Source organism: Anomaloglossus baeobatrachus, chromosome 4 (assembly GCF_048569485.1).
Source record: "Anomaloglossus baeobatrachus isolate aAnoBae1 chromosome 4, aAnoBae1.hap1, whole genome shotgun sequence".
Classification (NCBI taxonomy): domain Eukaryota; kingdom Metazoa; phylum Chordata; class Amphibia; order Anura; family Aromobatidae; genus Anomaloglossus; species Anomaloglossus baeobatrachus.
In genome coordinates, this window is record NC_134356.1 from 613,193,033 (window position 1) to 613,220,967 (window position 27,935).

Sequence of the window (27,935 nt, forward strand, 5' to 3'; positions counted from 1 at the left end):
AGAAGTGAAGAAGGTCTTGGGAGGATCAGAGATTACATGTTGAAGCATATTGGGAGATTAGTTCAAAGAAATATGGAGGGGACATGTTATGGTTGGCTTTGTAGGTCAGTGTTAGTAGTTTGAGTTGGATACGTTGAGGAATTGGGAGCAAATGAAGGGTTTGCAAAGTGGAGAAGCAGGGAAGTAGTGAGGAGAGAGGTGGATTAGTCTGGTAGCAGAGTTAAGGATGGACTGGAGAGGTACAAGAGTGTTAGCAGGGAGACCACAGAGGAGGATATTGCAGTAGCCAAGGTGGGAAATGATGAGGGCATGCACCAACAATTTAATAGATGTAGGGTTTAGGAACGGACGGATTCTGGAAATATTTTTGAGTTGGAGATGGCAGGAGGTGGTAAGAGCTTTGATGTGCGGAGTCGAGGGTTACACTGAGGCAGCAGACTTCAGGTACAGAGCAAAGCATGATGTCATTTATTGTGATAGATTGGGTAGAGGAGTGAGAGGAGATGGAGGAAAGATGAGGAGTTCAGTTTTGCCCCCATTGAGCTTTAGGAAGTGAGAGGAGAAGGAGGAGGATATGGCTGATGGACACTGCGGGATTCTGGACAACAGAAATGTAAAGTCTGGGCCAGAGAGTGTCATCAGCATATAGGTGGTAATGGAAGCCATGGGACTTTGAGTTGTCCCAGGCAAAAGGTATAGATAAAAACTGTTTCTGAACACGGTACAGTATATTATATCATATATAATGATTACCCTGGAACTAAAACAGGGACTATTGACATTAAATGGGCTTCAGGTTTTATGCAAATAAAAAATATAATACAAATATCTGCAAGTTTTTTCATAGTTTTTTCATATAATTAAAACGGTCACCTTTTTTAGGACCTCCATTTGCTTTCAGAGGATGGAGATGATATAGCAGTGTCCATTAATAGAAAATAAATGGGTCAATAGTTAAACATTTTTTAAAGGGAATCTGTCACCACTAGTGATGGTCGGACCTGGACTCGGCACATTCGAATCAAGACTTTGTGTAAGGCCTCCTTCACAAATACGTGTTTCCGGTACATATGACGTTCGTTTTCATATGTACCGGAGACACAGACATACGTAGACCCATTAAACTTAATGGGCTTGCGCACACGTTAGTGTTTTAACACATACCATGTGTCCGTGAGCAACACACGTGTGTCCATGTGCTCCACACTCAAAATGGTAATTTTCTACCGACAGCACGAATGTCACATGGGACCGCACACTGATGTGATCCATGTAACACATACCGGAGGAAACAATTGTCACTGAGAAATAAATGTGTTTTTATACTTGCCTATCTCTGGCGCTGCTGTCTCCAGCGCTACTGTCTCCGGCGCTGCTGTCACACTTGCTTCCGGGCCTGCTCATTATGCCTCATGAATATTCACTGCACTGACTGCAGCCCCGGAAGCAAGTTTGACAGCAGTGCCGGAGACAGGCAAGTATACAAGTTTGTGCTATCTGTGTGTTCTCACATGGATAGCACACGGGACACACATATACGGACGGACACATGGACCTACACCACGGATCGTGCAAAACGTTACATTTTTGCACGGACGCGTGAAGGGGGCCTAAAGAGGTTAGTGTTGAGGAGAGCCATTGGATTAAATACATAATTAACCTCTGGACATAGAGGATTGCGGGAAGTGTGTTCAATGAAATTGATTCTTTATACGTAAGCCAGTCTTCAGAGATACCCAAGATGCTCCCCGATGACATCACAGACCCGCCCATCAGCGTCACCATGGATCCACCCCAATGATGTTATAAACCCACCCATCAGCATTACTGCAAATCCGCCTCGATGACGTCATAGACTCGCCTGCAATGACGGCCACCAATCAGCCTATGGACTAACACATTGTTCAACCCACTGACCAATGGGCACATCCGAACATGCCTACAGAGCTAACCACACCCCATACCCTAGTTTATATAAGAGCCCGCCACTAATAAAGAGCTCTCTGTCTCTTGGGGCCATTTTTGCTCTGATCAAGAAGAGAGCTCACATCTGATCCTTTGACCGGTGTAAATTCTTTTAAGCATGCACTTGATCCACACCAATTAGGGCTGGCAGTAGGCAACAAGTGAAACCTGATTAAGAGTTCACCCTAACCTTAGGATTCAGCTCCACTTGGCGATTCCGGGGGTTGTCATCTGATGAGTCTTAAAAGGAACCTGTCAGCAGAAATTTCGCCCAAAACCTAAAAGATTCCCCCTCTGCAGCTCCTGGGCTGCATTCTAGCAAGGTTCCTGTTATTATTGTACCCCCTGTGAGATCAAAATAAAGACTTTATAAAGTCTTACCTTTTCGTATGGCAATCTTTTTTTATAGTCACGGGGGCGGGCTTTCTTGCATCCGTTATTCTCCTTCCTGGTCCTTATTGCCATCCCCCATCGCTCCTCTGCATAGCTGATGACGCCGCCCACTGCTCCAGCGGTCCTCGCGCATGCCCAGTGCCAGTCACACGGGACTGAGCAGTGTGACTGCTGGCGATGTGTGCGCAGGCAAGAGATTATGGGCGACGCTGTGATTTTCATCAGCAAGTACCCGCCCATAATGTCGTGCCCGCGCTTTCCCCTCTGCCTCCACCGTTCTGTGCAAGCGCTGGCCAGATGACCCCACGTCACCTCCTACCCATCTTTCCCTGGAGCAGGAAATAGATGGGAGGTGACGTGGGGCCATATGGCCAGCGTTTGCGCAGAACGGTGGAGGCAGAGAGGAAAGCGCGGGCACGACATTATGGGCGAGTACTTGCTGATGAAAATCACAGCGTCGCCCATATCTCTTGCCTGCGCACACGTCACCAGCGGTCACACTGCTCAGTCCCGTGAGACTGGCACTGGGCATGCGCGGGGACCACTGGAGCAGTGGGCGGCGTCATCAGCTATGCAAAGGAGAGATGGGGGACGGCATAAAAGACCAGGAGGGAGAATAACGGACGCCAGAAAGCCCGCCCCCGTGACTATAAAAAAAGATTGCCATACGAAAAGGTAAGACTTTATAAAGTCTTTATTTTGCTCTCACAGGGGGTACAATAATAACAGGAACCTTGCTAGAATGCAGCCAGGAGCTGCAGAGGGGGAATCTTTTAGGTTTTGTGAGACATTTCTGCTGATAGGTTCCCTTTAAAAATTCTGATGAATTTAAATGAAAAAAAAAAAATTCATGACAAAATTTGCTTAAATTATACAAAATTTGTTTTTACTTTTGAACATGTGTATAGGTGGCGACAACTACTGTCACCTGTTATAATTCCCATAAAGCTTATTACCAATCTTTCCCAAGGCCCTGAATGGTATATGAGTCTGTCTCTCTTCCATCATTATGTCTCTGCAATGAATTCTGTGCTGTATTGTAATGCAGGATCTGATGGGCCGCCCCTGGTACGGGGGAGAGATGGAGCGCAGAGAAGCAGAGAGAGCACTTCGCAGAATTAATAAGGTACAGATTACCGGCTCGGGGCCTATATAAAGATTCTTGGCAACAAGCTGTGAGATCACAACTATTAGCCCGGGCACGTCCCTCGTATCTCCACCTCTCCCCATAAACAACTTCCCATTGCACAATAACCTGGAACATATGTACCTTATATCACAAAAGTGAGTACACCCCTCACATTTTTGTAAATATTTCATTATATCTTTTCATTTGACAACACTGAAGATCTGACCCTGTGATACAATGAACAGCTTGTATAACTGTGTAAATTTGGTGCCCTCTAAATAAATCAGCAAACAACCATTACTGTCTAAACCGATGGCAGCAAAAGTGAGTACACCCCTAAGTGAAAATGGCCAAATTGTGCCCAAAGTGTCAATATCTTATGTGGCCACCATTATTTTCAAGCACTGCCTTAACGCTCTTCGGCATGGAGTTCACTAGAGCTTCACAGGAGCCGCTGGATCCTCTTCCATCCTCCATAACAACATCGCGGAGGTGGTGGACACCTTGTCCTCCTCCACCTTCTGTTTGATTAGGTCCCACAGATGCTCAAAAGGGTTTAGGTCTGGAGATATGCTTGGCCTGTCCAGCACCTTTACACTCAAGTTTATTTAGCAAGGTAGTGGTCATCTTGGAGATGTGTTTGGTGTCATTATCATATTGGAATATGAAGGGAGGGGATCATGCTCTGCTTCAGTATGTCACAGTACATGTTGGTTCCTTCAACGAACTGTAGCTCCACACAGCCAGCAGCACTCATGCAGCCACAAATCATGACACTCCCACCACCATGCTTGACTGTAGGCAGGACACACTTGTCTTTGTACTCCTCACCTGGTTGCCACCACACATGCTTGACATCATGTGAACCAAATAATTTCTCCTCTCATCAGACCACAGGACATGGTTGCAGTAATGCATGACATATGATCTTAGCACTTACAGGCTGCACCCCACCCCTTTAACCTCTGCAGTAATGCTGGCAAGACTCATTTGTCTATTTTCAAAAGACAACCCCTGGATATGACGCTGAGGACGTGCACTCATCTTCTTTGGTTGACCATGGCGAGGCCCATTCTGAGTAGAACCTGTCTTGTTAAATCACTGTATAATCTTGGCCACCGTGCTGCAGCTCAGTTTATTTTTTTCAGATTCTCAGAGAATTCTTTTCCATGAGGAGCCATGTTGATCTGCCAGTGACCAGTGTCAGAGAGTTTGTGAGCGTTAACACCAAATGTAACACTCCTGCTCCCCATTCACACCTGAGACCTTGTAACACTAATAAGTCACATGACACTGGGGAGGGTAAATATCTAAATGGGCACAATTTGGCCATTTTTGCTGAGGGGTGTACTCACTTTTGTTGTGAGTACCATTTTGCTGTATTTATGCCATTTTGATAGTAGGGATTGTAGGAAAAATGTGCGGCGACTGCAAAACAGCAATTCCGACATTTTTATATTTTTTTCTTTATAGTATGTACCTTACGGGTTAAATAATTTTTATTTATATTTCAGGGCAATTAAAACCTTTATGTTTTTATAACTTTTTTTTTTAATTTCAAAAACTTTTTTTTTTTTTTTTACTTCTAGTTACATAGGTTGAATAAAGACACAGAGCCATCAAATTCCGTTTTTCTCCACAAGTTATACATTCTCTGTCCCTAGATTATTTAGATCTCACAATGCCATTTGTTGGAAAAAAACATTCGGCCTGTTCTTAAATGTTGTTAGGTATTTGTAAGCCCAAACCAGGAGAGGAACAATCAGTGGAAAAGTATAATAGAAACTCGGGCATCACTTCTGTATTTATGACTCTCCTGGTTTTGGCTACAAATACTGAGGTAAAAAACTCATCAAATACTGAGGTAAAATCTCGCCAAATACTGAGGTAAAAAAACCTCACCAAATACTCAATATGTGTATGTGGCCTTCGTGTCTTCAATCACTGCCTCTTGTGGGTGGGCATTTCACATTCTAACTGCTCTAACTGTAAGGGGTACTTTGCACACTGCGACATCGCTAGCCGATGATAGCGATGCCGAGCGCGATAGTCCCCGCCCCCGTCGCACATGCGATATCTTGTGATAGCTGCCGTAGCGAACATTATCGCTACGGCAACTTCACACGCACTTACCTGGTCGGCAACGTCGCTGTGACTGCCGAACAATCCCTTCTTCAAGGAGGCGGTGCGTTCGGCGTCACAGCAACATCACCGCGACGTCACTAATCGGCCAGCCAATAGTAGCGGAGGGGCAGAGATGAGCGGGATGTAAACATCCCGCCCACCTTCTCCCTTCCACATTGCCGGTGGACAGCGGGCGCAGGTAAGCAGATGTTTGTCGCTCCTGCAGCTTCACACACAGCGATATGTGGAGCTGCAGGAGCGACAAACAACATCATACCTGCGGACGCACCGACATTATGAAAATGAACGACGTGACACAGATCACCGATTTTTGACTGTTTCACGCTCGTTCATCTTCTCTCCTAGGCTTTACACGTTGCGACATCGTTACCGACGCCGGATGTACGTCACTTTCGATTTGACCCAGACGATATCGCAGTAGCGATGTCGCAACGTGCAAAGTACCCCTAAAGAACCATTTCCAATTTATCTGCCAGAATCATCTTTCCTTAAAATTAAATTTAATAAATTAAAAAGTTAATTTATTTCAGTAATTAAATACAAAAAGGAAAACACATATATTATATAGCGTCATTACACACAGAGGGATCTATTCCTATATATTATATAGAGTCATTACACACACACAGAGGGATCTATTCCTATATATTATATAGAGTCATTACACACAGAGGGACCTATTCCTATATATTATATAGTCATTACACACAGAGGGATCTATTCCTATATATTATATAGTCATTACACACAGAGGGATCTATTCCTATATATTATATAGAGTCATTACACACAGAGGGATCTATTCCTATATATTATATAGAGTCATTACACACAGAGGGATCTATTTCTATATATTATATAGAGTCATTACACACAGAGGGATCTATTTCTATATATTATATAGTCATTACACACAGAGGCATCAACTTCTATATATTATAGAGTCATTACACACAGTGATCTATTTATATATATTTTATATAGTCATTACACACAGAGGGATCTATTTCAAGTGTTTATTTCTGTTAATGTTGATGATTATTACTTACAACCAATGAAAAAATGAAAACCCAAAAGTCATTATCTCAGCAAATTAGAATAATTACCACAAAACACCTGTAAAGGCTTCCTAAGTGTTTAAAATGGTCCCTTAGTCTGGTTCAGTAGGCTGCAAAATCATGGGGAAGACATGAATGATGACCATGATTAGTGGGACAGTTAAGGCTCCCATACACATTAGACTAACATTGGCAGAAACCGGCAATATTGACGTGATCAGTCGACGGTTTAATGTGTACGGGGGTGCAGGCCGAGTAATGTTTATTGCGAATGTCTGATTCCAGAAGGCTGAGTGCATTGTCCTCCACGAGATAAGCTGCTGGCCAACATGTCAGCCTGCGGCTTAGAGAACACAGGAGCACTCGGCTGAGTGAGACCGCCTGTGTGTGGGAGAGTCGGGGGGATGACTGTCAGATGAACGATTGGCCGAAGCATTGTTCGGCTGCTAGCCATGTAATGTGTAAGACCAGAAGATTAGTTGCCCACTGATTTGCATAGTCCTGGCCAATTCAAAGATACAGTTTTAAAGAAAGTAATTAAACAAAAAACTAAAAAAAAGATGCTCGTTTAAAGTAGTAGAAAGACTGGGATATAAACATGGAGTCAATGTCTGGGACATTAGGTTCCCTTTACGTCCCATTAGAGAACAAAAACCTGCAATTATTTGCCGGTACTTCATACTATAATAACTCAGTATTGCAGTATATAGTAAATATAATGGTTTTCCATGAGGCCTACAATAAAAAAAAAAAAATCGTCACTCTTTCAAATTGCAAAGTGTAGTTGTCATGTTTATTGTTAAGCTGGTGTCACACTAAACGACAGCGACAACGACGTCGCTGTTACGTCACCATTTTCGGTGACGTAACAGCGACCTTGTAAGTCGCTGTTATGATCGCTGCTTAGCTGTCAAACACAGCAGAAGCAGCGATCATAAGGTCGCTGTGCTACATGTTCAGAGAGCAGGGAGCCGCGCTTAGCGCTGGCTCCTTGCTCTCCTGCAGCACACATCGGGTTAATTAACCCGATGTGTGCTGCAGCTACATGTCACAGTTCAGAGAGCAGGGAGCCGCGCTTAGCGCTGGCTCCTTGCTCTCCTGCAGCACACATCGGGTTAATTAACCCGATGTGTGCTGCAGCTACATGTCACAGTGCAGAGAGCAGGGAGCCGCGCGCACTGCTTAGCGCTGGCTCCTTGCTCTCCTTGCTACAGTATACATCTGGTTAATTACCCGATGCATACTGCAGCCACATGTCACAGTGCAGGAGCCGGCACTGGCAGCAAGAGCGGAGGCTGGTAACCAGCGTAAACATCGGGTAACCAGGGAAAGGTCTTCCCTTGGTTACCCGATGTTTACGCTGGTTACAGCTTACCGCAGCTGCCAGTGCCGGCTCCTGATCGCTTCATTTCGTCGCTCTCTCGCTGTCACACACAGCGATGTGTGTGTCACAGCGGGAGAGTGACGACCAAAAAATGAAGCTGGACATTCAGCAACGACCGGCGACCTCACAGCAGGGGCCAGGTCGTTGCTGGATGTCACACACAGCGACAGCGACGGGACGTCGCTGCAACGTCACAGAAAATGGTGACGTAGCAGCGACGTCGTTGTCGTCGTCGTTATGTGTGACACCAGCTTTAGGTGATCCAAAAATGTGACATTTTTGGGTCCGATATTATGACCTTTCTCAAATATAGTGGAGAAGATGATCAGAATGTAGAACAGAAGTGCAGTGAGTGGCGGTATTACCACTCTGATGACAGGTGCTCATCAGATATATTATTGAATGTATTGATTTATACATATTTTGTTGAACGTACAGTTCCCATTTAAAAGGAATCTGCCACCAGGTTTTTATCATCTAGTTTGAGAGCAGCATAATGTAGAGATTCCAGTGATGTCACTTACTGGGCTGCTTAGTGTAGATTTGATAAATTCACAGTTTAATCAGCAGTAGATTATCATTACAGGACTGCTTTGCATGCTGCAGGTAGTCCAGCATATTCATGAGCTCTGTATAACTGCTAGATGTGCAGCAGAGAAAACATTGATTTTATCAAAATGACAGCAAGCAGCTCAGTAACTGACACATCCCTGGAATCAGGGTCCCTGTCTCTACATTATACTGCTCTCATATGGGGGAGCAAAATCCTGGTGACAGATTCCCTTTAAGTGCAGATGCCTTAAAATAACGTCAGCATTTACCTATCAACAATTGGAGTTAGCTCTGGTTGCTGCTGTATAATACAGCCGGCGCCTGCCCTTGTGTAGACCAAGCTCCGCTCCTGAGCCCACTCTATACACCTGCACTCTAGCCCATGGTAATGCACAAGATATATCCATAGCTTTTCACAAACCTCCAAAATGTATTGAATTTGTCTTTATTATGAGCCATTTATATAGATTGGCAGCATAAAAAAAATAACCCCCTCTCTGCAGTCAAAATCCTGAAAATCTTCAAGATCCACTCTCAGGGTCAGTTCACAGTCACATATCTACAAATAGCCGTAGGCCTATGTTCCCAGCCCATTCTCCTTCACTGTCTAAATTGTTGGTGACTATATATAGACTAGATTTTACGCGTCACCACCATTTTATCATCCCAGAATATCAGGTTGTGTTTCCATTTTTAAGGCTATGGACACACACAGCGTTTTTTGACGCTGCATTTCTTTGTCGCTCTATTGGGAGACCCAGACAATTGGGTGTATAGCTACTGCCTCCGGAGGCCACACAAAGTATTACACTTAAAAGTGTAAGGCCCTTCCCCTTCTGCCTATACACCCCCCGTGGGATCACGGGCTCCTCAGTTTTCATGCTTTGTGCGAAGGAGGTCAGACATCCACGCATAGCTCCACTGTTTAGTCAGCAGCAGCTGCTGACTATGTCGGATGGAAGAAAAGAGGGCCCATACTAGGGCCCCCAGCATGCTCCCTTCTCACCCCACTTTTGTCGGCGGTGTTTGTTAAGGTTGAGGTACCCATTGCGGGTACGGAGGCTGGAGCCCACATGCTGCTTTCCTTCCCCATCCCCTTAGGGCTCTGAGTGAAGTGGGATCTTATCGGTCTCCAGGCACTGAGGCCGTGCTCCATCCACAGCCCCTGGGAATCTGCTGGACATGGAGCTGAGTATCCTCAGGGACATGGCCCTGCTACGTTGAGGTACTCTGTGTCCCCATGAAGGGGACCGCGCACAGACACACGGCAGCACTGCTGGGTGTGTTAGTGCGCCAGGGATGGCGGCGCTGCCCGCACTGGTGCCATCGCACACTACAGCGTGCTGGGTGTGTTAGAGTATTGAGGGACTGCCGCGCTAACCGCCGCTGCCATTTTTATCTCAGGCGCGGCTGGGACTTGTGGTGCGCCGGGGACTTCCGCGCCGACCAGGGCTTATATGCCGGGCCGCGCTTATCACTCTAGTCCCCGGCTTTTGCGGCCTACTCTCACTTCGTTACCGCCCACTGGCCTGCCAGTCAGGGTAAGGGCGTGACGCTGCACAGCACGGCAGCGCTGAGAGATGGAGCATGCTTTGCATACTCCACCCCTCTCACTGTACACAGTGTGAAACCGGATTCCCGCACTTTCTGGGGCACGCCCACGGCCTCCTCCTCTACACAGGACGCCGGCAGCCATTCATGTCAGTTTTTTCTGTGACTGAGAAAAGAGACAAGTTTGGGAAGACCCTGGCAGGGATTCTGGTGGTCACACACCCGCTGTGACCGGGCGGTAAGCAGCACCTGTGGTGCTGACCCCACTAGTGCCGAAATGCACATATAGATATATGCTTGTACGCTATACATTGCACTGTTCGGTCGCACTTTTGTATTTTGGCTATATACCCTCCTTGATGGTCGGGGGAGATAACAGCATATCGTCTGTGAAAAACAAGGGTGCAAAAGCACAGGTTTTTCTATGCAGCCTGTACAGCATGTACGGCTATACTGCCGGCAGGTTACACAGACCCCAATTGTATGCAATGCACGGCCCTTGTGGAACTTACTCAGCCGGAGTCTCTGCTAATGGTCCAGGTGATGGGGACGGAGTTTGCAGTATTTACTTCAGACTTTCTGAGACTATGGCTAAGATACTAGAAGCCTTGCAGTCCAGACCGGTCCCTCAGACCATGGGCTCTGTTGATTCATTGCCCCTGGTCCCCCCCCCCCCAGTTGGTACAACAAGGTGCTCCTGGAGTGTCTCAGGGATCCCAGGGTGAGGGGTCTGACTCGGACCGCAGTCCCAGACCCCCTAAGCGACCTCGCTGGGAGCATCCCTCGACGTCACCGCATCATTCAGGGTCTCAGCATGCGGACTCTCTCTATGATAAGGCGGAGGTATCTGATCAGGATTCTGATCCTGAGAACGTTCTCTACCTGGATACACCTGATTGTGACACCGTAGTGAACGATCTTACGGCGTCCATCAATCATATGTTGGTTATTTCTCCCTCAGCTCCTACGCCTGAGGAGTCAGCTTCTCAGCAGGAGAAGTTCCGTTTCAGGTTCCCCAAGCGTACATGGAGTACGCTTTCTGGATCACTCTGACTTCAGGGAGGCAGTCCAGAACCACCAGGCTTGTCCAGATATCGTTTTTTCAAAACGCCTTAAGGATACACGTTATCTCTTCCCTTTTGACCTTGTCAAGGGCTGGGTTCAGTGTTCCAATGTGGACCTCCTATCTCCAGCGGCTAAATCCTTAGTTGCAGTGGAAGATATGGCTTCACTCAAAGATGCCACTGACAGACAGATGGAGCTCTGGTTGAAATCCATCTATGAAGCTATTGCCGTGTCTTTGCTCCAGCTTTCGCAGCCGTCTGGGCGCTCCAAGCGGTCTCAGCGGCTCAAGCGCAAATTGAGGCAGTCACACGTATGTCTGCGTCGCAGGCTGCGTCTTTAACGTCTCAAACGTCAGCGTTTGCGTCATACGCCATTAATGCTGTCCTGGACTCGGCGAGCCGGAAGGCGGTTGCGTCCGACAATTCAGTGGTAATACGCAGAGCCTTCTGGTTGTGGGAATGGAAGGCAGATTCTGCTTCCAAAAAAGTGCCTAACCAGTTTGCCATTCTCTGGCGACCGCTTGTTTGGTGAGCGACTGGATGAAATCATCAAACAATCCAAGGCAAAGGATACATCCTTTCCTCAGGCTACACCGATCATACCCCAACAGAGGAGGGGACAGTCGAGGTTCGGTCCTTGCGGGGCGCAGGCAGGTCCAATTCTCCTGGTCCAAAAGGCCTCAGAATGATCAGAAGAACTCCGACGCGTAGCGGTCTAAATCACGCCCTAAAAAGACCGCCGGAGGCGCCGCTACAAAGGCGGCTTCCTCATGACTTACGGCCTCCTCACACCGCATCCTCGGTCGGTGGCAGGCTCTCCCGCTTTTGCGACACCTGGCTGCCACAAGTAAAAGACCGTTGGGTGAGAGACATTTTGTCTCATGGTTACAGGATAGAGTTCAGCTCTCGTCCTCCGACTCGATTCTTCACAACATCCCCGCCTCCCGAGCGAGCCAAGGCTCTGCTGCAGGCAGTGGGCATTCTGAAGGCAGAAGGAGTGGTGGTCCCGGTTCCTCTTCAGCAACAGGGTCACGGTTTCTACTCCAACCTGTTTGTGGTTCCAAAGATGGACAGGTCCTTCTGTCCTGTTTTGGACCTAACGCAGGCATCCGCCGAAACTGACGTCCGTCGGGTGGGGGGCTCTGGTGAGTTTATTATGTCCATGTGGGTGATGTACATATATGTGATAAGTAAATATTGTTGTGCCTCTTGGTGGCGGTGTGTCCCTGTGGAGCCCATCGGCATTGATATGTGAGTCATACCCCATTGTAGGGGATTCAATATTGAGGCCATTACCATTGTTTGTGGTGTTCCCCGGGCACTTCCTGCCACCATTGGTGTCATTAGCACTGTCGGTACTATTATGATGGATTGACATCACCGTTTATGCCCCCTTTATATGTCTATTCCTATGCCATGCACTTGCACTAATAATAATAAAAATATATATTTTAACTGCATTGGATGTCTGATCGCTTTTTCTTTGGTTGTGGTTGTTTGCTATGCGATTTATCCAAGGTCTTCATATGCGCAGGCACCATTTACATAATATATATTGAATGGAAATTGGTAATATTTATGATGGTGGTGTGTATGTCAAAAAGTTTATTTATTGCCACAAGTAAAAGACCGTTGGGTGAGAGACATTTTGTCTCATGGTTACAGGATAGAGTTCAGCTCTCGTCCTCCGACTCGATTCTTCACAACATCCCCGCCTCCCGAGCGAGCCAAGGCTCTGCTGCAGGCAGTGGGCATTCTGAAGGCAGAAGGAGTGGTGGTCCCGGTTCCTCTTCAGCAACAGGGTCACGGTTTCTACTCCAACCTGTTTGTGGTTCCAAAGATGGACAGGTCCTTCTGTCCTGTTTTGGACCTAAAACTGCTCAACAAACACGTAAGGACCAGGCGGTTCCGGATGGAATCCCTCCGCTCCGTCATCGCCTCAATGTCCCAAGGAGATTTCCTAGCATCGATCGATATCAGGATGCTTATCTCCACGTACCAATTGCTCCTGAGCATCAGCGCTTCTTGCGCTTCGCCATAGGAGACGAACACCTTCAGTTCGCAGCACTGCCGTTCGGCCTGGCGACAGCCCCAAGGGTTTTCACCAAGGTCATGGCTACAGTAGTTGCGGTCCTCCACTCTCAGGGTCACTCAGTGATACCCTACTTAGACGATCTGCTGGTCAAGGCACCCTCTCAAGAGGCATGCCAACACAGCCTCAACGTTACTCTGGAGATTCTACAGAGTTTCAGGTGGATCATCAATTTTCCAAAGTCAAATCTGACACCGGTCCAATCGCTGACATATCTTGGCATGGAGTTTTCTTACTCTTCCAGCGATAGTGAAGCTTCTGCTGGACAAACAGCGTTCACTACAGACAGGGGTACAATCTCTCCTTCAAGGTCGGTCACACCCCTTGAGGCGCCTCATGCACTTCCTGGGGAAGATGGTGGCAGCAATGGAAGCAGTCCCTTTCGCGCAGTTTCACCTGCGTCCTCTTCAATGGGACATCCTACGCAAGTGGGACAGGATGCCGACGTCCCTAGACAGGAACGTCTCCCTCTCTCAAGCAACCAAAGCTTCCCTTCGGTGGTGGCTTCTTCCCACCTCATTATCGAAAGGGAAATCTTGCCTAACCCCGTCCTGGGCGGTGGTCACGACGGACGCGAGTCTGTCAGGGTGGGGAGCGATCTTTCTCCACCACAGGGCTCAGGGTACGTGGACTCAGCAAGAGTCCTCACTTCAGATCAATGTTCTGGAGATCAGGGCAGTGTATCTTGCCCTAAAAGCGTTCCAGCAGTGGCTGGAAGGCAGGCAGATCCGAATTCAGTCGGACAACTCCACAGCGGTGGCTTACATCAACCACCAAGGTGGGACACGCAGTCGGCAAGCCTTCCAGGAAGTCCGGCGGATTCTGCTGTGGGTGGAAGCCACAGCACCCACCATATCCGCAGTTCACATCCCGAGCGTAGAAAACTGGGAAGCAGACTTTCTCAGTCGCCAGGGCATGGATGCAGGGGAATGGTCCCTTCACCCGGACGTGTTTCAGGAGATCTGTTGCCGCTGGGGGATGCCGGACGTCGACCTAATGGCGTCTCAGCACAACAACAAGGTCCCGGCATTCATGGCGCGGTCTCACGATCACAGAGCTCTGGCGGCAGACGCCTTCGTTCAGGATTGGTCGCAGTTTCAACTCCCTTATGCGTTCCCACCTCTGGCACTGTTGCCCAGAGTGTTACGCAAAATCAGGTCCGACTGCCGCCGCGCCATCCTCGTCGCTCCAAAATGGCCAACGAGGTCGTGGTACCCGGATCTGTGGCATCTCACGGTAGGCCAACCGGGGGAACTATCAGACCGACCAGACTTGCTGTCTCAAGGGTCGTTTTTTCCTTCTGAATTCTGCGACCCTCAACCTGACTGTGTGGCCATTGAGTCCTGGATCCTAGCATCTGCAGGGTTATCTCAAGGGGTCATTACCACTATGAGACAGGCCAGAAAACACACATCTGCCAAGATCTACCACAGAACGTGGAAGATATTCTTATCTTGGTCCTCTGCTCAGGGAGTTTCTCCCTGGCCAATTGCCTTGCCTACTTTCTTTCCTTCCTGCAATTCGGTTGGAAAAAGGTTTGTCGCTCGGTTCCCTTAAGGGACAAATCTCAGCGCTCTCTGTTTTTTTTTTTTTCAGAAGCGCCTAGCAAGACTACCTCAAGTACGCACGTTCCTGCAGGGGGTTTGCCGCTTAGTCCTTCCTTACAAACGACTGTTAGAACCCTGTGATTTGAACAGGGTGCTGATGGTTCTGCAGAAACCACCATTCGAGCCTATGAGGGATTTTTCTCTCTCACGCCTTTCGCAGAAAGTGGTTTTCCTAGGGACAGTCACTTCACTTCGGAGAGTGTCTGTCGGGGCAGCATTGTCGTGCAAAGTCCCCTTCCCGGTGTCTCACCAGGTCAAGGGGTTCTGCGTCCGGTTCCGGAATTTCTCCCTAAGGTGGAATCCCCCCTTTCATCTCAATCAGGGTATCCGTACCCTCTGTTTGTCTTCATCCAGTTCACCAATGTGAAAAGGATTTGCACTTGATTAGATCTGGTGAGAGCACTCAGACTCTTCATCGATCGTACGGCGTCCCTGCGCCGCTCGGAAGCACTCTTGTCCTTGTCGCTAGCCAGCGTAAAGGGTTGCAGGCTTCCAAATCAAGACTGGCTCGGTGGTTCAAGGAACCAATTCTCTAGCTTATCGTGCTGCTGGCCTTACGGTTCCCTCAGGGCTGAAGGTCCATTCTACCAGAGCGGTGGATGCGTCCTGGGCTTGAGGCACCAGGCTACGGCTCAGCTTGTGTGTCAGGCGGCTACCTGGTCCAGCCTCCACACTTTCACGAAACACTGTCAGGTGCATACCTATGTTTTGGCGGATGCCAACATAGGCAGACGAGTCCTTCAGGCGGCGGTTGCCCACCTGTAGAAAGGGGCCGTTTTACGGCTCTATTACGAGGTATTATTTTACCCACCCAGGGATTGCTTTTGGACATCCCAATTGTCTGGGTCTCCCAATAGAGCGACAAAGAAGAAGGGAATTTTGTTTACTTACCGTAAATTCCTTTTCTTCTAGCTCTAATTGGGAGACCCAGCACCCGCCCCTGTTTTTTTGTATACACATGTTGTTCATGTTGAATGGTTTCAGTTCTCCGATATTCCTTCGGATTGAATTTGCTTAAACCAGTTTATTGGCTTTCCTCCTTCTTGCTTTTGCACTAAAACTGAGGAGCCCGTGATCCCACGGGGGGTGTATAGGCAGAAGGGGAGGGGCCTTACACTTTTAAGTGTAATACTTTGTGTGGCCTCCGGAGGCAGTAGCTATACACCCAATTGTCTGGGTCTCCCAATTAGAGCTAGAAGAAAAGGAATTTACGGTAAGTAAACAAAATTCCCTTCTTTTGTGCGTTTTTGGCCGTAAAAAAAAAAAACGCACAAAAACGTGAAAAAACGCACCCGCGGCAAATACGCACGCGTTTTTACCTCATTTTGGCACGTTTTTGGCTGCGTTTTGCTGCGTTTTTGATCTCTGCGTTTTGCTGCTTTTTCCAATGCATTGCATGGGTGAAAAACGCAGTAAAACGCAGGAAAGAATTGACATGTCTTTTTTTTTTTTTTTTTTAGCTCAAAAACATAGCTAAAAAAAAAAAAGTTGTGTGCGGACAGCAAAAATGAAAAGTCATAGACTTTGGTGGAGAAGCAAAGTCATGCAGTTTTGAGCCCAAAAAAGCACCCGAAAAACGCGCAAAAATGCTCTTTCCTGACACCCTGCTTTTTGTCTCACACAGGACGGCTGCTTTTTGGTGCGTCACAGCTCTTCCCAAAATCAGACCCAGCCCTATACCCTGGCTGTTCTCTACCACGACCACATTTACAATATTCCCATACGAGTCGTGGGCAACCATGGTTATTCATTGGGGAAGGAGGGCAAACGGTATGAGGAGGTAAGTGGTGTCGATACATTTGGGGGAAAAATGGCTTCTTGATACTTTATTCTAAATATAAAAAAATTTGGTTTATACCATTAAGGGGAATGAAATCTAAAATTTGCTAATATCAATCACACATATGGAAATAAATCTTTCCGGAGGGTCTTAAGGCCCCGTTACACGAAGCGACGGATCTCACGATATATCGCCGGGGTCACGGATTCCGTGACGCACATCCGGCATCGTTAGCGACGTCGTTGCGTGTGACATCAACGAGTGGCCGTTAACGATTGAAAATACTCACCAAATCGTCCATCGTTGATACGTCGTTCATTTTCATAAAATCGTTGATTGTTGAGGACGCAGGTTGTTCGTCGTTCCCGAGACAGCACACATCGCTACATGTGACACCTCGGTAACGACGAACTACAGCTTACCTGCGCCCGCCGGCAATGAAGAAGGAAGGAGATGGGCGGGATGTTACGGCTGCTCATCTCCGCCCCTCCGCTTCTATTGGCTGACCGCTTAGTGACGCCGCTGTGACGCCGCACGAACCGCCCCCTTAGAAAGGAGGCGGTTCGCAGGCAACAGCGACGTCGCTAGGCAGGTAAGTCCGTATGACGGCTCCTAACGATATTGTGCGCCCCGGGCAACAAATCGCCCGTGACGCACAAATGACGGGGGCGGGTGCAATCGCTAGCGATGTTGCTGCGGGTGACGGGGCCTTTAGAATTGGAGATATGCAGCTTAAAACATTGAGGGCACTTATCCCCCAGACTAGAATAGACCTGGCTTTGTTCAGCCAAGACTGTATGTGCTTTCCATAGGACCATAGGAAGAGGGGAATAAGCCACTGCCACACACCTCCATGTTGCCGTATGTTCTTGAAGACAAGGGATAAGGAATGTTGAAATTCAGCATCATTCCCTCTTATTCCCCCATGGTAAGCCACACTGTGCTCTCAGCATCTTGAATTGCAATGAAAATTATGAAACCAGCATTGCATAGTAGGTATTTTACCAAAATTTACAATAAAAAAATAATTTAAATATCTTAACAAAATAATATAATATAAGTGGTTTCTCCAAATGTAACACAAAATGCCACTTTTACTAACTAATGTGGTCTGAGAAATATTTAAAGGAGATAACCACTTCTTGGACAAGTCATACTCAATCCCCTTGTTAAACCCTGTAAAGATAAGTAAGCTTATACTCGCCACCAATGCGGCCGTGGTTTTAGCTATGTCTGAAGTTACATTCCCATGGCCCACGTGACATTGTAATGGCATGAAGGCCTCGTGACCGATCAGCGATCCGCGTCTGTACACCAGGTTTTGACAGGAGTCATAGACCTCCAGTGACTGCAAAAGAACTGCAGCAAGATGTGCTGCTACTAGGCAGTGAGGTTTCAGTTTATACAGTAAGGTCCATAGTAAACGCTGAAAGTCTCCATGCCTGAACTCCAAGACATCACCACTACAGTCCTAAAAACACAAGAAAAGTCGACTCCAAATGCTCCAAACCATAAAAATAAGTCTCAGAAGTTTTGGCGTTCTGTTCTGTGGAGTGATGCGTGTCTGTTTGAAGAAGAATAAAGCATTCACTGAACAGAACACCCAACCTACATCGAATCATGACAATAGCTCGGTGATCCCTACAGTGAAGCATAGTGGTGACTCGTTGATGCCTACTGTAAAGCATGGTGGTGGCTTGGTGATGCCTACACTGAAGGATGCTGGTGACTTGGTGATATCCACAGTAAAGCATGGTGGAAGCTCACTGATGCCTACGTTGAAGCATGGCGGTGGCTGTTATGCCTACAATGAAGCATAGCAGTGGCTCGGTGATATCTACAGTGAAGCATGGCAGTGACATGGTGATGCCTACAGTGAAGCATGTCAGTAGCTAAGTTATGCCAACAGTGAAGCATGTCAGTGGCTCGGGGATCCCTACAGTGAAGCATGGTGGTAGCTCAGTTATGCTTACAGTTAAGCATGGTAGTGCCGGCGTGATGACTTCAATGAGGCACAGCATTAACTTGATGATGCCTACAAATAAAACAAGGCGGTGACTTGGTGATGCCTACAGTTAGGCATGATTGTGACTTGGTCATGCCTACAGTGAAGCAGAGCAGTGGCTCTTGATATCTACAGTGAAGCATAGTGGTGGCTCGATGATGCCTACAGTCAAGCATGGCAGTGGCCTAGTGATGCCTATAATGTGGCATGGCGGTAAATTGGTGATGCCTATAGCAAGATATGGCAGTGGCTAGGTGATGCCTACAGTAAAGCATGGTGGGGGTTTGCTTCCTCTGGCACTGGACACCTGCATGGTGGAGGGCAAGATGCAGTAATCATTTAGCAGAAAATAATAAGAGAAAATGTGATAGCATCTGTAAGGAATGCAAAATTTTGGCATCATTGGACCTTCCAACATGGCAGTGATGTCAAGTATACCGCAGAGTCCACCTAAGCTTGGTTTCAGAAGTCCTGGAAGATTCTGGAGTGGCCGTCACAGTTGCCTGACTTTAACCCCACAGAAAATATTTGATGGGATTTGAGGGAGCAGATTGCAGCACAAAAACAAAGAATATTAGTGACCTGGAGGCCATTGTCCATGAGGTATGTGCTAAGAGTCCTCAGGAAAATTGCCAGAAGCTGGTGTCTGGTTCAGGGGTGGACTTATCATTAGTGCAACTGGTGTGGCCACACAGGGTCCCAAGAGGTCGGTGGCCCATCTCTACCTCTATAAAAGGTGGAATTGGGCATTATGATGAATTATTGGACTGAAAAGGGCCCATATAGTGTCCTTGCACAAGGGCCTCTTCTGCCGGTTTCCTCCAGTGATCTGGTAATGTATCGTGTTCACAGCAGGTCATAACAGCTTTGCTAAGTATTAAAAATGCTTGCCATGAATGGGTGAATAATTCTGATTCTTCAGTAGCCAGTAAAAGTGGCATTTTGTGGTGAATTTGGAGAAACCACCTGGTGTATTAGTTGTGTTGAGCTATTTAGCGTATTGCAAACAGCAGAAAGTTGAACATTTTGCTGAAAAAAAACCCCTAATTTTTCATGGGGGCTGAATAATTTTTATTGGAACCGTAACACACAATAAATGGTGGCCAGTCCCACTGAAATTGGGGGATTTGGCCAACTTTAGTTATCCCACTGAAAAACACTGCAGTCAACCTCTCCCCAGGCCGAAATTTTTGATAACAGAAAACAATAGATTTGATTTAAAGGTAATCTGTCAGCAAGTTTTTGCTATGTAAGCTGAAGCCAGCATGCTGCAAGAGTTAACACAGAGAGTTCAGGGAAGCCTGTTTTGTCACAGTCCAGATCTTTTGTTTATTTGTTATGTTTGTTTAAGCAGCAGGACCGTTATCATTACAGGACTAGAAACTCACATGCATGGCAGTCCAACACACCCCTGCATTGATTGATACCTCAGTCAATGTACAATCTCTATAGAGAGCCTGGTGTGGGCGGGGGCAGCTTTCTCAGCTCTGCTACATGACAAAAGGCCGCTTTACACGCTGCGACATCGCTCAAGCAATCTCGTTGTGGTCATGGAATTTGTGACGCACATCCGGTTGCTTTAGCGATGCCGTTGCATGTGACACCCATGAGCGATTTTGCATCGTTGCAAAAACGTGCAAAATCGCTCATCGGTGACATGGGGGTCCATTCTCTAATATCGTTACTGCAGCAGTAACGAAGTTGTTCCTCGTTCCTGCGGCAGCACACATCGCTCCGTGTGACACCGCAGGAACGAGGAACCTCTCCTTACCTGCCTCCTGCCCGCAATGCGGAAGGAAGAAGGTGGGCGGGATGTTTGTCCCGCTCATCTCCGCCCCTCCGCTGCTATTGGGCGGCGGTTCAGTGACGCTGCTGTGACGTCGCTGTGACGCTGAACGAACCGCCCCCTTAGAAAGGAGGCGGATCGCTGGTCACAGCGACGTCGCCGAGCAGGTAAGTACGTGTGACGGGTCTGGGCGATGTTGTGCGCCACGGGCAGCGATTTGCCCATATCGCACAACAGATGGGGGCGGGTACCCACGCTAGCGATATCGGGACCGATATCGCAGCGTGTAAAGTGGCCTAAAAGCTAAAAATTCAGATTGTGTCAGAATGGTTGCATCTAGTTATCTAAGTGATACATTGTTGGATTCAGAGTCTCCTTGCCTACATCATGCTGCTTTCAGATGAAGTAGCAAAAACCTGCTGACAGATTCCCTTTAACTACACAGCATATATAGATTTTAGTTTTCGCGCCTCTAAGTTATTATTGCATACCATAGGTCAGCTTTATTACTGTTGTGTGATGGGTACACAGTGTTCCTGCCAGGTAGCACGGCGGTACATTGATAAATTATGCCACGTTGTGCAATCAGCTCCACAATAGAAAACATCCTGAGCCGGCATTATGGAGTCTTTTTTTCCTCCACCCTTTTAGATTTTCCATCTTGTGAATGCCCTGGCCTTAAGGCTTTTGTGTCAGCTTTGCGGTGCTCGGTGTACATGATGGAAGCTCATAGGCATTTACTAGTACCTGCATGTGTGAGGCGGATATGTAATACCTCTTATATCACAAGTCATTACGAAACTGAATACAGGGGTAGATAACTAATGCATAGTCAATGCACACACCTGATTAAGAACATTTTCGGATCCCATATTCAAGATCTTTCCGAACGTTTCCCATTAGTTTTGTCATGATGGCGAAATATAATTTCCTGTGTTCATTTTGAGGATCACTAATAATGTTTTTATGTCCTCCTGTGTTTAGAAGTTTATTATAAGTCATGGTCGGCTGCATCGTTACCAAACATTTTCATACATTACATAAGCGAAGGGAATTCGTTGTTTAAGGAAAAGTTTTGCGACTTTATAACATTTTTTATTTTTTTCACAATCCCCCCTCCTTGCATTTTTCTTTAGCTTCTGGTTGGGTTCAAACATTGTGACCCAATGTCACGCACGTGACTAGCAGGGTTTACCCGATATCTGGTAAACCCCTGGAAGATGAAGCAACACACGGGTCACGATTAGTGTTGAGCGGATCCGAACTATAAAAATCTGGATCCGGTTTCAGCGTCCGATCTGGGTCCGACCCGGACGCGGGATTCCGGCTGCACGATCCGAATCTGGGATTTTTTGGGGGTTTTTTCCCATTCCCTCTCTGTCTCCCCCTCTCTCTCTCTCTCTCCCCCTCTCTCTCCTTTTCCAACCCGCGCCGGACCCAGATTATTAGAAGTCCGCTCAACTCTAGTCACGATACAACGAAGGTCCCTGCTGCTTAGAAGAGGGGTGAACTCTCCTCAAGCGGAATCCTGAGCTCTTTAGCATCCCTATACAGGTTCTGACAACCTGCCTTCAAGCCACATACCTTAGGCCCTCAGGTAGCCCTATACTTACCCTGGCTAGTGAGCAAGACAACAAGATCAGTAGTCTCACCACTGCAATACAAAAACACGAGGGTAGGTATACAAACAGGGGAAATAGACTTGCAAAGGAAAAACACTCCAGGCGGCTTCAGTGCAGCAAACACCACAGCTGCACACAACAATACAAACTTCTTCCAGAGCAGGGTCCTTCCAAAGTGGACCACATAGAAATGAGAAATTCAGTTTCTATCCCAGGCATCATGTTATCAGCTCACAAGACTTAAATAGGGAAGGGCAGTGATCCCAAAGAGTCACACCTGAGATAGGAAGCTACAGCCAGCAGCCAGGCAGGCAAGGGTGCTTAACCCTTACAGCACCACAAGCAAGGAGATGTTATCAAATAACAGTAGTGAACATGCCAGCGGCAAGGCTCTGAGACCTTCTGACACCAGATTCACCCAGGGTCTCCCCAACCCCCCACACACACGGGATACACTCATGGCAAGTTGTGCCGACCTGAAGATAGTTTTTCCGATTTGATTGCTGCTAAAAGCTGTTTACTATTAATTGGCCCCTTAGTAAATTGGTGGGACACGTGTACTGGTTGGCACATGGTGAAGATGTGTCATTTTCATGGCGGTCACTACCAAATAGATTATAAGTAAGAATAAATTAATTGCTAACTGTTAATAATCACTTGAATTCTCCAAAAACTGTGGATGCCACAAAAGGGAATGTTTAATCAGAAAATGAACTATTGTTTAAACCGGGTGACTGTGTTTTTTAAGAATACGTAGCTATTTTTTTCATATCACAATTTGAATTAACCCCTTCAGGACATATGACGTCATATGTTGTGTTCCTGATTTTGATGAGAGCTTGCACGTTGAGCCAGCATCTTTCCTGGCAGATAATGGCTGAATTATTCAGCTATTATCTGCCTCTAACAGGTGCAGGAGAGGAGCTTCGTCGGCGGCTGTTAGCATATTAAATAGTGCAGTCAATCTTTGACAACAGCATTTAACACACATCGGCATGGGGGCACGCCATTCTAGGTGCTCATCGCGCCGACGTGATGTGATCATAGAGCGCCGATGGGTTGCCATGACAGAAGGAGGCCTGCTGAAGATCCCCGTGCTTGTCATAATGGTTCTCTTCTGAAAGCCAGCATTTACCTTGTGTTCATAGGTGATTGTGATTTTTGCTATACATAGCAGTGCTGATGCACTTCTGTGTAAAGTACAAACGATTAGATGATCGCAAGTTCAGTCCCCTAAGGGACTAACAAATACAGTAAAAGGTGAAAGAGATGTTTTTAAAAATGTGCATGTTTTTCTCACTATCAGACATGAAATCAGATACCTATGGTATTTGGTACCATTGCCCTCAAACTGTATGACTTGGGTCAATATTTTGGATCTCCTTCCACTCGCTTCTCACAATAGTTGGTAAGAATCTGGGCCCATTCCTTCTGACAGAACTGATGTAACTGAGCCATGTTTGTAGGTCTCCTTGCTTGCACCTGACTTTTCAGCTTTGCCCATAAATTTTCAATAGGCTTGAGATCAGGGTTTTGTGATGGCCACTCCAAAACATTGACTTTGTTATCCTTAAAGGGAACCTGTCACCAGATTATGCAAATAAAACTACCACCTTCTGCAGCTCCTGGGCTGCATTTTATGAAGGTGCGCCTTGTTGCTGGCCCCTTTTCAGACCTCCAAAACAACTTTCTAAAATATTACCTTTTCGTATGTAAATTATTTCGGTGGGCCTTATGGGCGGGCTCTATTTCTCCTTCGTTCCCCCCTCCTGCCGCTGTACGCCATCCCCTGTCTCGATTTGCATTGATGACGACGGCCCCGTCATCCTCCTGATGCCGAAGTCTCGCGCATGCGCAGTTATCATAGGCCACTATTGCGGGCCTGAGCAGAAACTATCCCTCACGCACACTGGGGATGTATTTGCGCAGGCACAAGATTATGGCAGCGCAGTGCATGACCTCACCAGCATCATGCTAGTACCCGCCTATAATCTCATGCCTGCGCAAATATATTCCCGATGCGCATGAGGGATAGTTTGTGCTCAGGCATGCGATAGTGGCCTATGATAACTGCGCAATGCGTGAGACTTCGGCACAGCGTGGAGGATGACGAGGCCGTCGTCATCAATGCAAATCAAGACAGGGGACGGCGTACAGTGGGAGGAGGGGGAATGAAGGAGAAATAGAGCCCGCCCATAAGGCCCACTGAAGTAATTAACATACAAAAAGGTAATATTTTCTAAAGTTGTTTTGGAGGTTTTAAAAGGGGGGCCAGCAACAAGGTGCACCTTCATAGAATGCAGCCCAGGAGCTGCAGAAGGTGGTAGTTTTAGTTGCATAGGGAAAAATCTGGTGACAGGTTCCCTTTAAGCCACTTTGTAACCAGTTTGGCAGTATGTTTTGGGTCATTGTCTATTTGGAAGACCCATTTCCACCCAAGATTTAAGTTCCTGGCTGATCTCTTGAGATGTTGCTTCAGTATTGCCATATAATCTTCTTTCCTCATGATGCCATCAATTTTGTGAAGTGCACCAGTCCCTCCTGCAGCAAAACAACTCCACAATATGATGCTGCCACCCCCGTGTTTAACAGTTGGGATTGTATTCTTATTCAGAAAAAAGACTGACTGGAACACCTATGTGTGTGAATTAGGAGCTAGCTTAAAAATACATGACTATAAGGCCGGGACCACACGGGGACTAATGCAATCCTAGCATGACTCGGCTCACGCTGGCAGCACAGCAGGAGCCGAATGTCATGCGAGTGTCACTGCGACTGAGGTCCGATCATGCGAGCGGACCTCAGCTGCGGGGGGCGGGCCGGCACTGAGGAGGGGAGGGAGGTATTTATCTCCCTCTCTCCTCCGTAGACTGCTATTGTCATTCTTGCCCTTCACTCGCGGTACACCGGTGTACCGCAAGTGGATTGCGATTTTTCTCCCCATAGACTTGAAAGGGTGCGAGAGAAAACAGGAACGCATTACAGTTGCAGCATGCTGCGATTATTTTCTTGGTCCGATTAGGGCTATGAAAATAATCACTCATGTGCGCTGACACACAGGCTAATATAGGTCCGAGTGGAATGCGATGTTTTATCGCCCTCCACTCGCTCCGCTTTTCATGCCGTGTGTCTTAGGCCTAATACAGATAAGCTGCATACTAACAACTATAAAAATATAAACATGAAAAATGGCAAAGCATTACTGCTATAGGGATAATATGAACAATGAAAAATACATTTAGCTATATGGAAAAAATGAATATATTAAAATGGTATTGCAAAACTACTATGAATGGCATGTAGCAACCACCGGGGATCACAGGGAGGACCTGGCAGCCACGCAGACGTCCGGTTCTGGTAAGTGTGAGTCTCCTGGGAAGGGAGGGGTCTGCTTTTTTGGGGGGTACACTTACCCCCAACATGTTTCTCCAAAAATAAGACCTCCTCCAAGAATAAGCCCTAGCGCTTTTTTGAGGGTAAAAAAAGTATAAGACAGTGTCTTATTTTTGGAAAAACACGGTAATTGATCTAAAACGGGAACATTTTAATCTCATTTCATGTCAGATAGTGAGATAAACCTGCAGATGTGTCTTTTTAGATAAGTGTATGTAAATGTCTGGTTTCAGCCGTATGTGAGACAAGCCCTAATTGTCCAGACTCCTGTATACAACATCTATTTGACTTTTATCAGTCGATTGCTATGGAGCCATAATGTCTGTCTCTCCCCTCAGGTATTCCCCAGCGTCACTCACCTGATTGAGCATTATCAGCATGAACCACTGAACCTGGTGAATCGCCAGACCGCTGAGCGAGAGTGCACCACCCTGCTGTATCCTGCGCTCCTATGAGACACCCGTGTTGCCACTGTAAAATGTCTTTATATTTTTTTATCTTATGGTATATTCACATGTTGTGCTGTGATTATTTTTTTTTTTTACCACATGGTGAGGCATATGAATGTTATACCTCACTTGGGAGCTGCCCTATATGACCCTCTCTCATGCTTTAGTATAATATTGGCCAGTCATCAGACATATAATACTATGCAGGGGAGAAGCCCGGCGGGCCTTAGGGGTGCTGAGGAGATAGCCATGTTAAGGCATGCAAGCCAATGTGTAAATGTCCAGAAGGAAGTGTATGGTTTAGAGGACACATTGTGTAGCTAAAATTAAATATGAACTTTAAGAATATGCGCCCACGATCAGGGTTCACAGCATTTTGGACGCAGCATGTTTCAGCCCTGATCGTGGGCACGAGCAGCTGCGGTCTTTTTGATGAGGAGACTCGCAGCCCCGCAGGTCTGGGACACAGCGGGTCCTGATCGTGTGCACATACTCTAAAGGCCACTTTACATGCTGCGATATCGGTACCGATATCGCTAGCGTGGGTACCCCGCCCCCATCGGTTGTGCGACACGGGCAAGTCGCTGCCTGTGGCGCACAACATCGCCCGTACCCGTCACACTACTTACCTGCTCGGCGACATCGCTGTGACCGGCAAACCGCCTCCTTTCTAAGGGGCGGTCCGTGCGGCGTCACAGCGACGTCACTAAGCGGCCGCCCAATCAAAGCGGAGGGGCGGAGATGAGTGGGACGTAACATCTCGCCCACCTCCTTCCTTCCGCATTGCGGGCGGCGGCAGGTAAGGTAAGGTTCCTCGTTCCTGCAGCGTCACACGGAGCGATGTGTGCTGCCGCAGCAACGAGGAACTACATTGTACACGCTACAGCAGCGATATTTGAGAAGGGACCCCCCATGTCACCCATGAGCGATTTTGAACGTTTTTGCGACGATTCAAAATCGCTCGTAGGTGTCACACGCAACGACATCGCTAATGCGGCCGGATGTGCGTCACAAATTCCGTGACCCCAACGAGATCGCATTAGCAATGTCGTAGCGTGTAAAGCGGCCTTAACACCTATCACCTCAAAAAAACGCCACTTACCTGCAGATATAGGGGTAATCTGCAGGTAAATAACATTCAGAAGTTACTGGGAGAAAAGGAAGTTTTATTCTCCCTGCAGCTGCTCACTTCCAGTCATAGTCGTGGTGCAGTGAGTGGTTACAGTACCCACTCACTACGCAGAAAACATGGCTATAATCACTTTTGGGTATATTGATTGACAGCGTGTATGGAGTGCATGCACAGCAGGCTTTCAATCAATCCGCCATGGAATGATTACAGCACGCTCTCTGTATAGTGAGCGGTGACTGTTACAGCTTCCTGCTCCGCGTCGATAACTGAAAGCGGCTGTAAGGAGAATAAAACTTCCTTTTCTCCCTGTAGCTGCTGCTCCAATAAGCGGACTGCACTGATTAACACTAGAAGTCCCAGGTATCTCGAGCTCTATAGGGTTCCAATGGTAGAAATGTTAAATGACCCCTCTCTGGGACTTCTAGTGTTAAAACTATATGTACCTTCATATTACCTACGCCTATACCTGCATGTAAACTATAAATATAATGGTCATTTTACGCACTTATAACATTCACTTTTCTGTCCTGCACTGGAAACATTAAGGCTGTAATAAAACTGATTGCTGTGAGCACTATATGTATTGTGTCCTTATTATTATTCCTCACTTTTACTGCAATGATATAATTTCCTAATCCTAGTGTGAAATTAGAATGTGACCCCAGTGGAAACAAGTGGAGATGTAAATATGACCTCTGTACAACGCTTAGGGAATATTTGGCGCTAAGTGCACTGGAAAATAATTAACTACACATTTTTTTTTAAAGGTAATCTGTCACCAAGTTTTTTTCCACCTAATCTTCATGCAGGATATATACGGGGCAGAGA

At 47.1% G+C, this 27,935-nt stretch overlaps 1 protein-coding gene across 3 annotated transcripts in view; it reads left to right on the forward strand.

Moving 5' to 3' along the window:
* SH2D6 (SH2 domain containing 6) overlaps positions 1–27,678 on the forward strand; it is an 82,458-nt gene extending 54,780 nt beyond the window's left edge. For all 3 annotated transcript variants that reach the window (XM_075346228.1, XM_075346226.1, XM_075346227.1), the window contains 3 exons: positions 3,407–3,484; positions 16,565–16,720; positions 25,865–27,678. In XM_075346228.1, coding sequence (XP_075202343.1) covers positions 3,407–3,484; positions 16,565–16,720; positions 25,865–25,981 — 351 coding nt within the window. In that variant the 3' untranslated portion in view covers positions 25,982–27,678. The remainder of the gene's footprint in view (positions 1–3,406; positions 3,485–16,564; positions 16,721–25,864) is intronic.
* Positions 27,679–27,935: the final 257 nt, after the last annotated feature.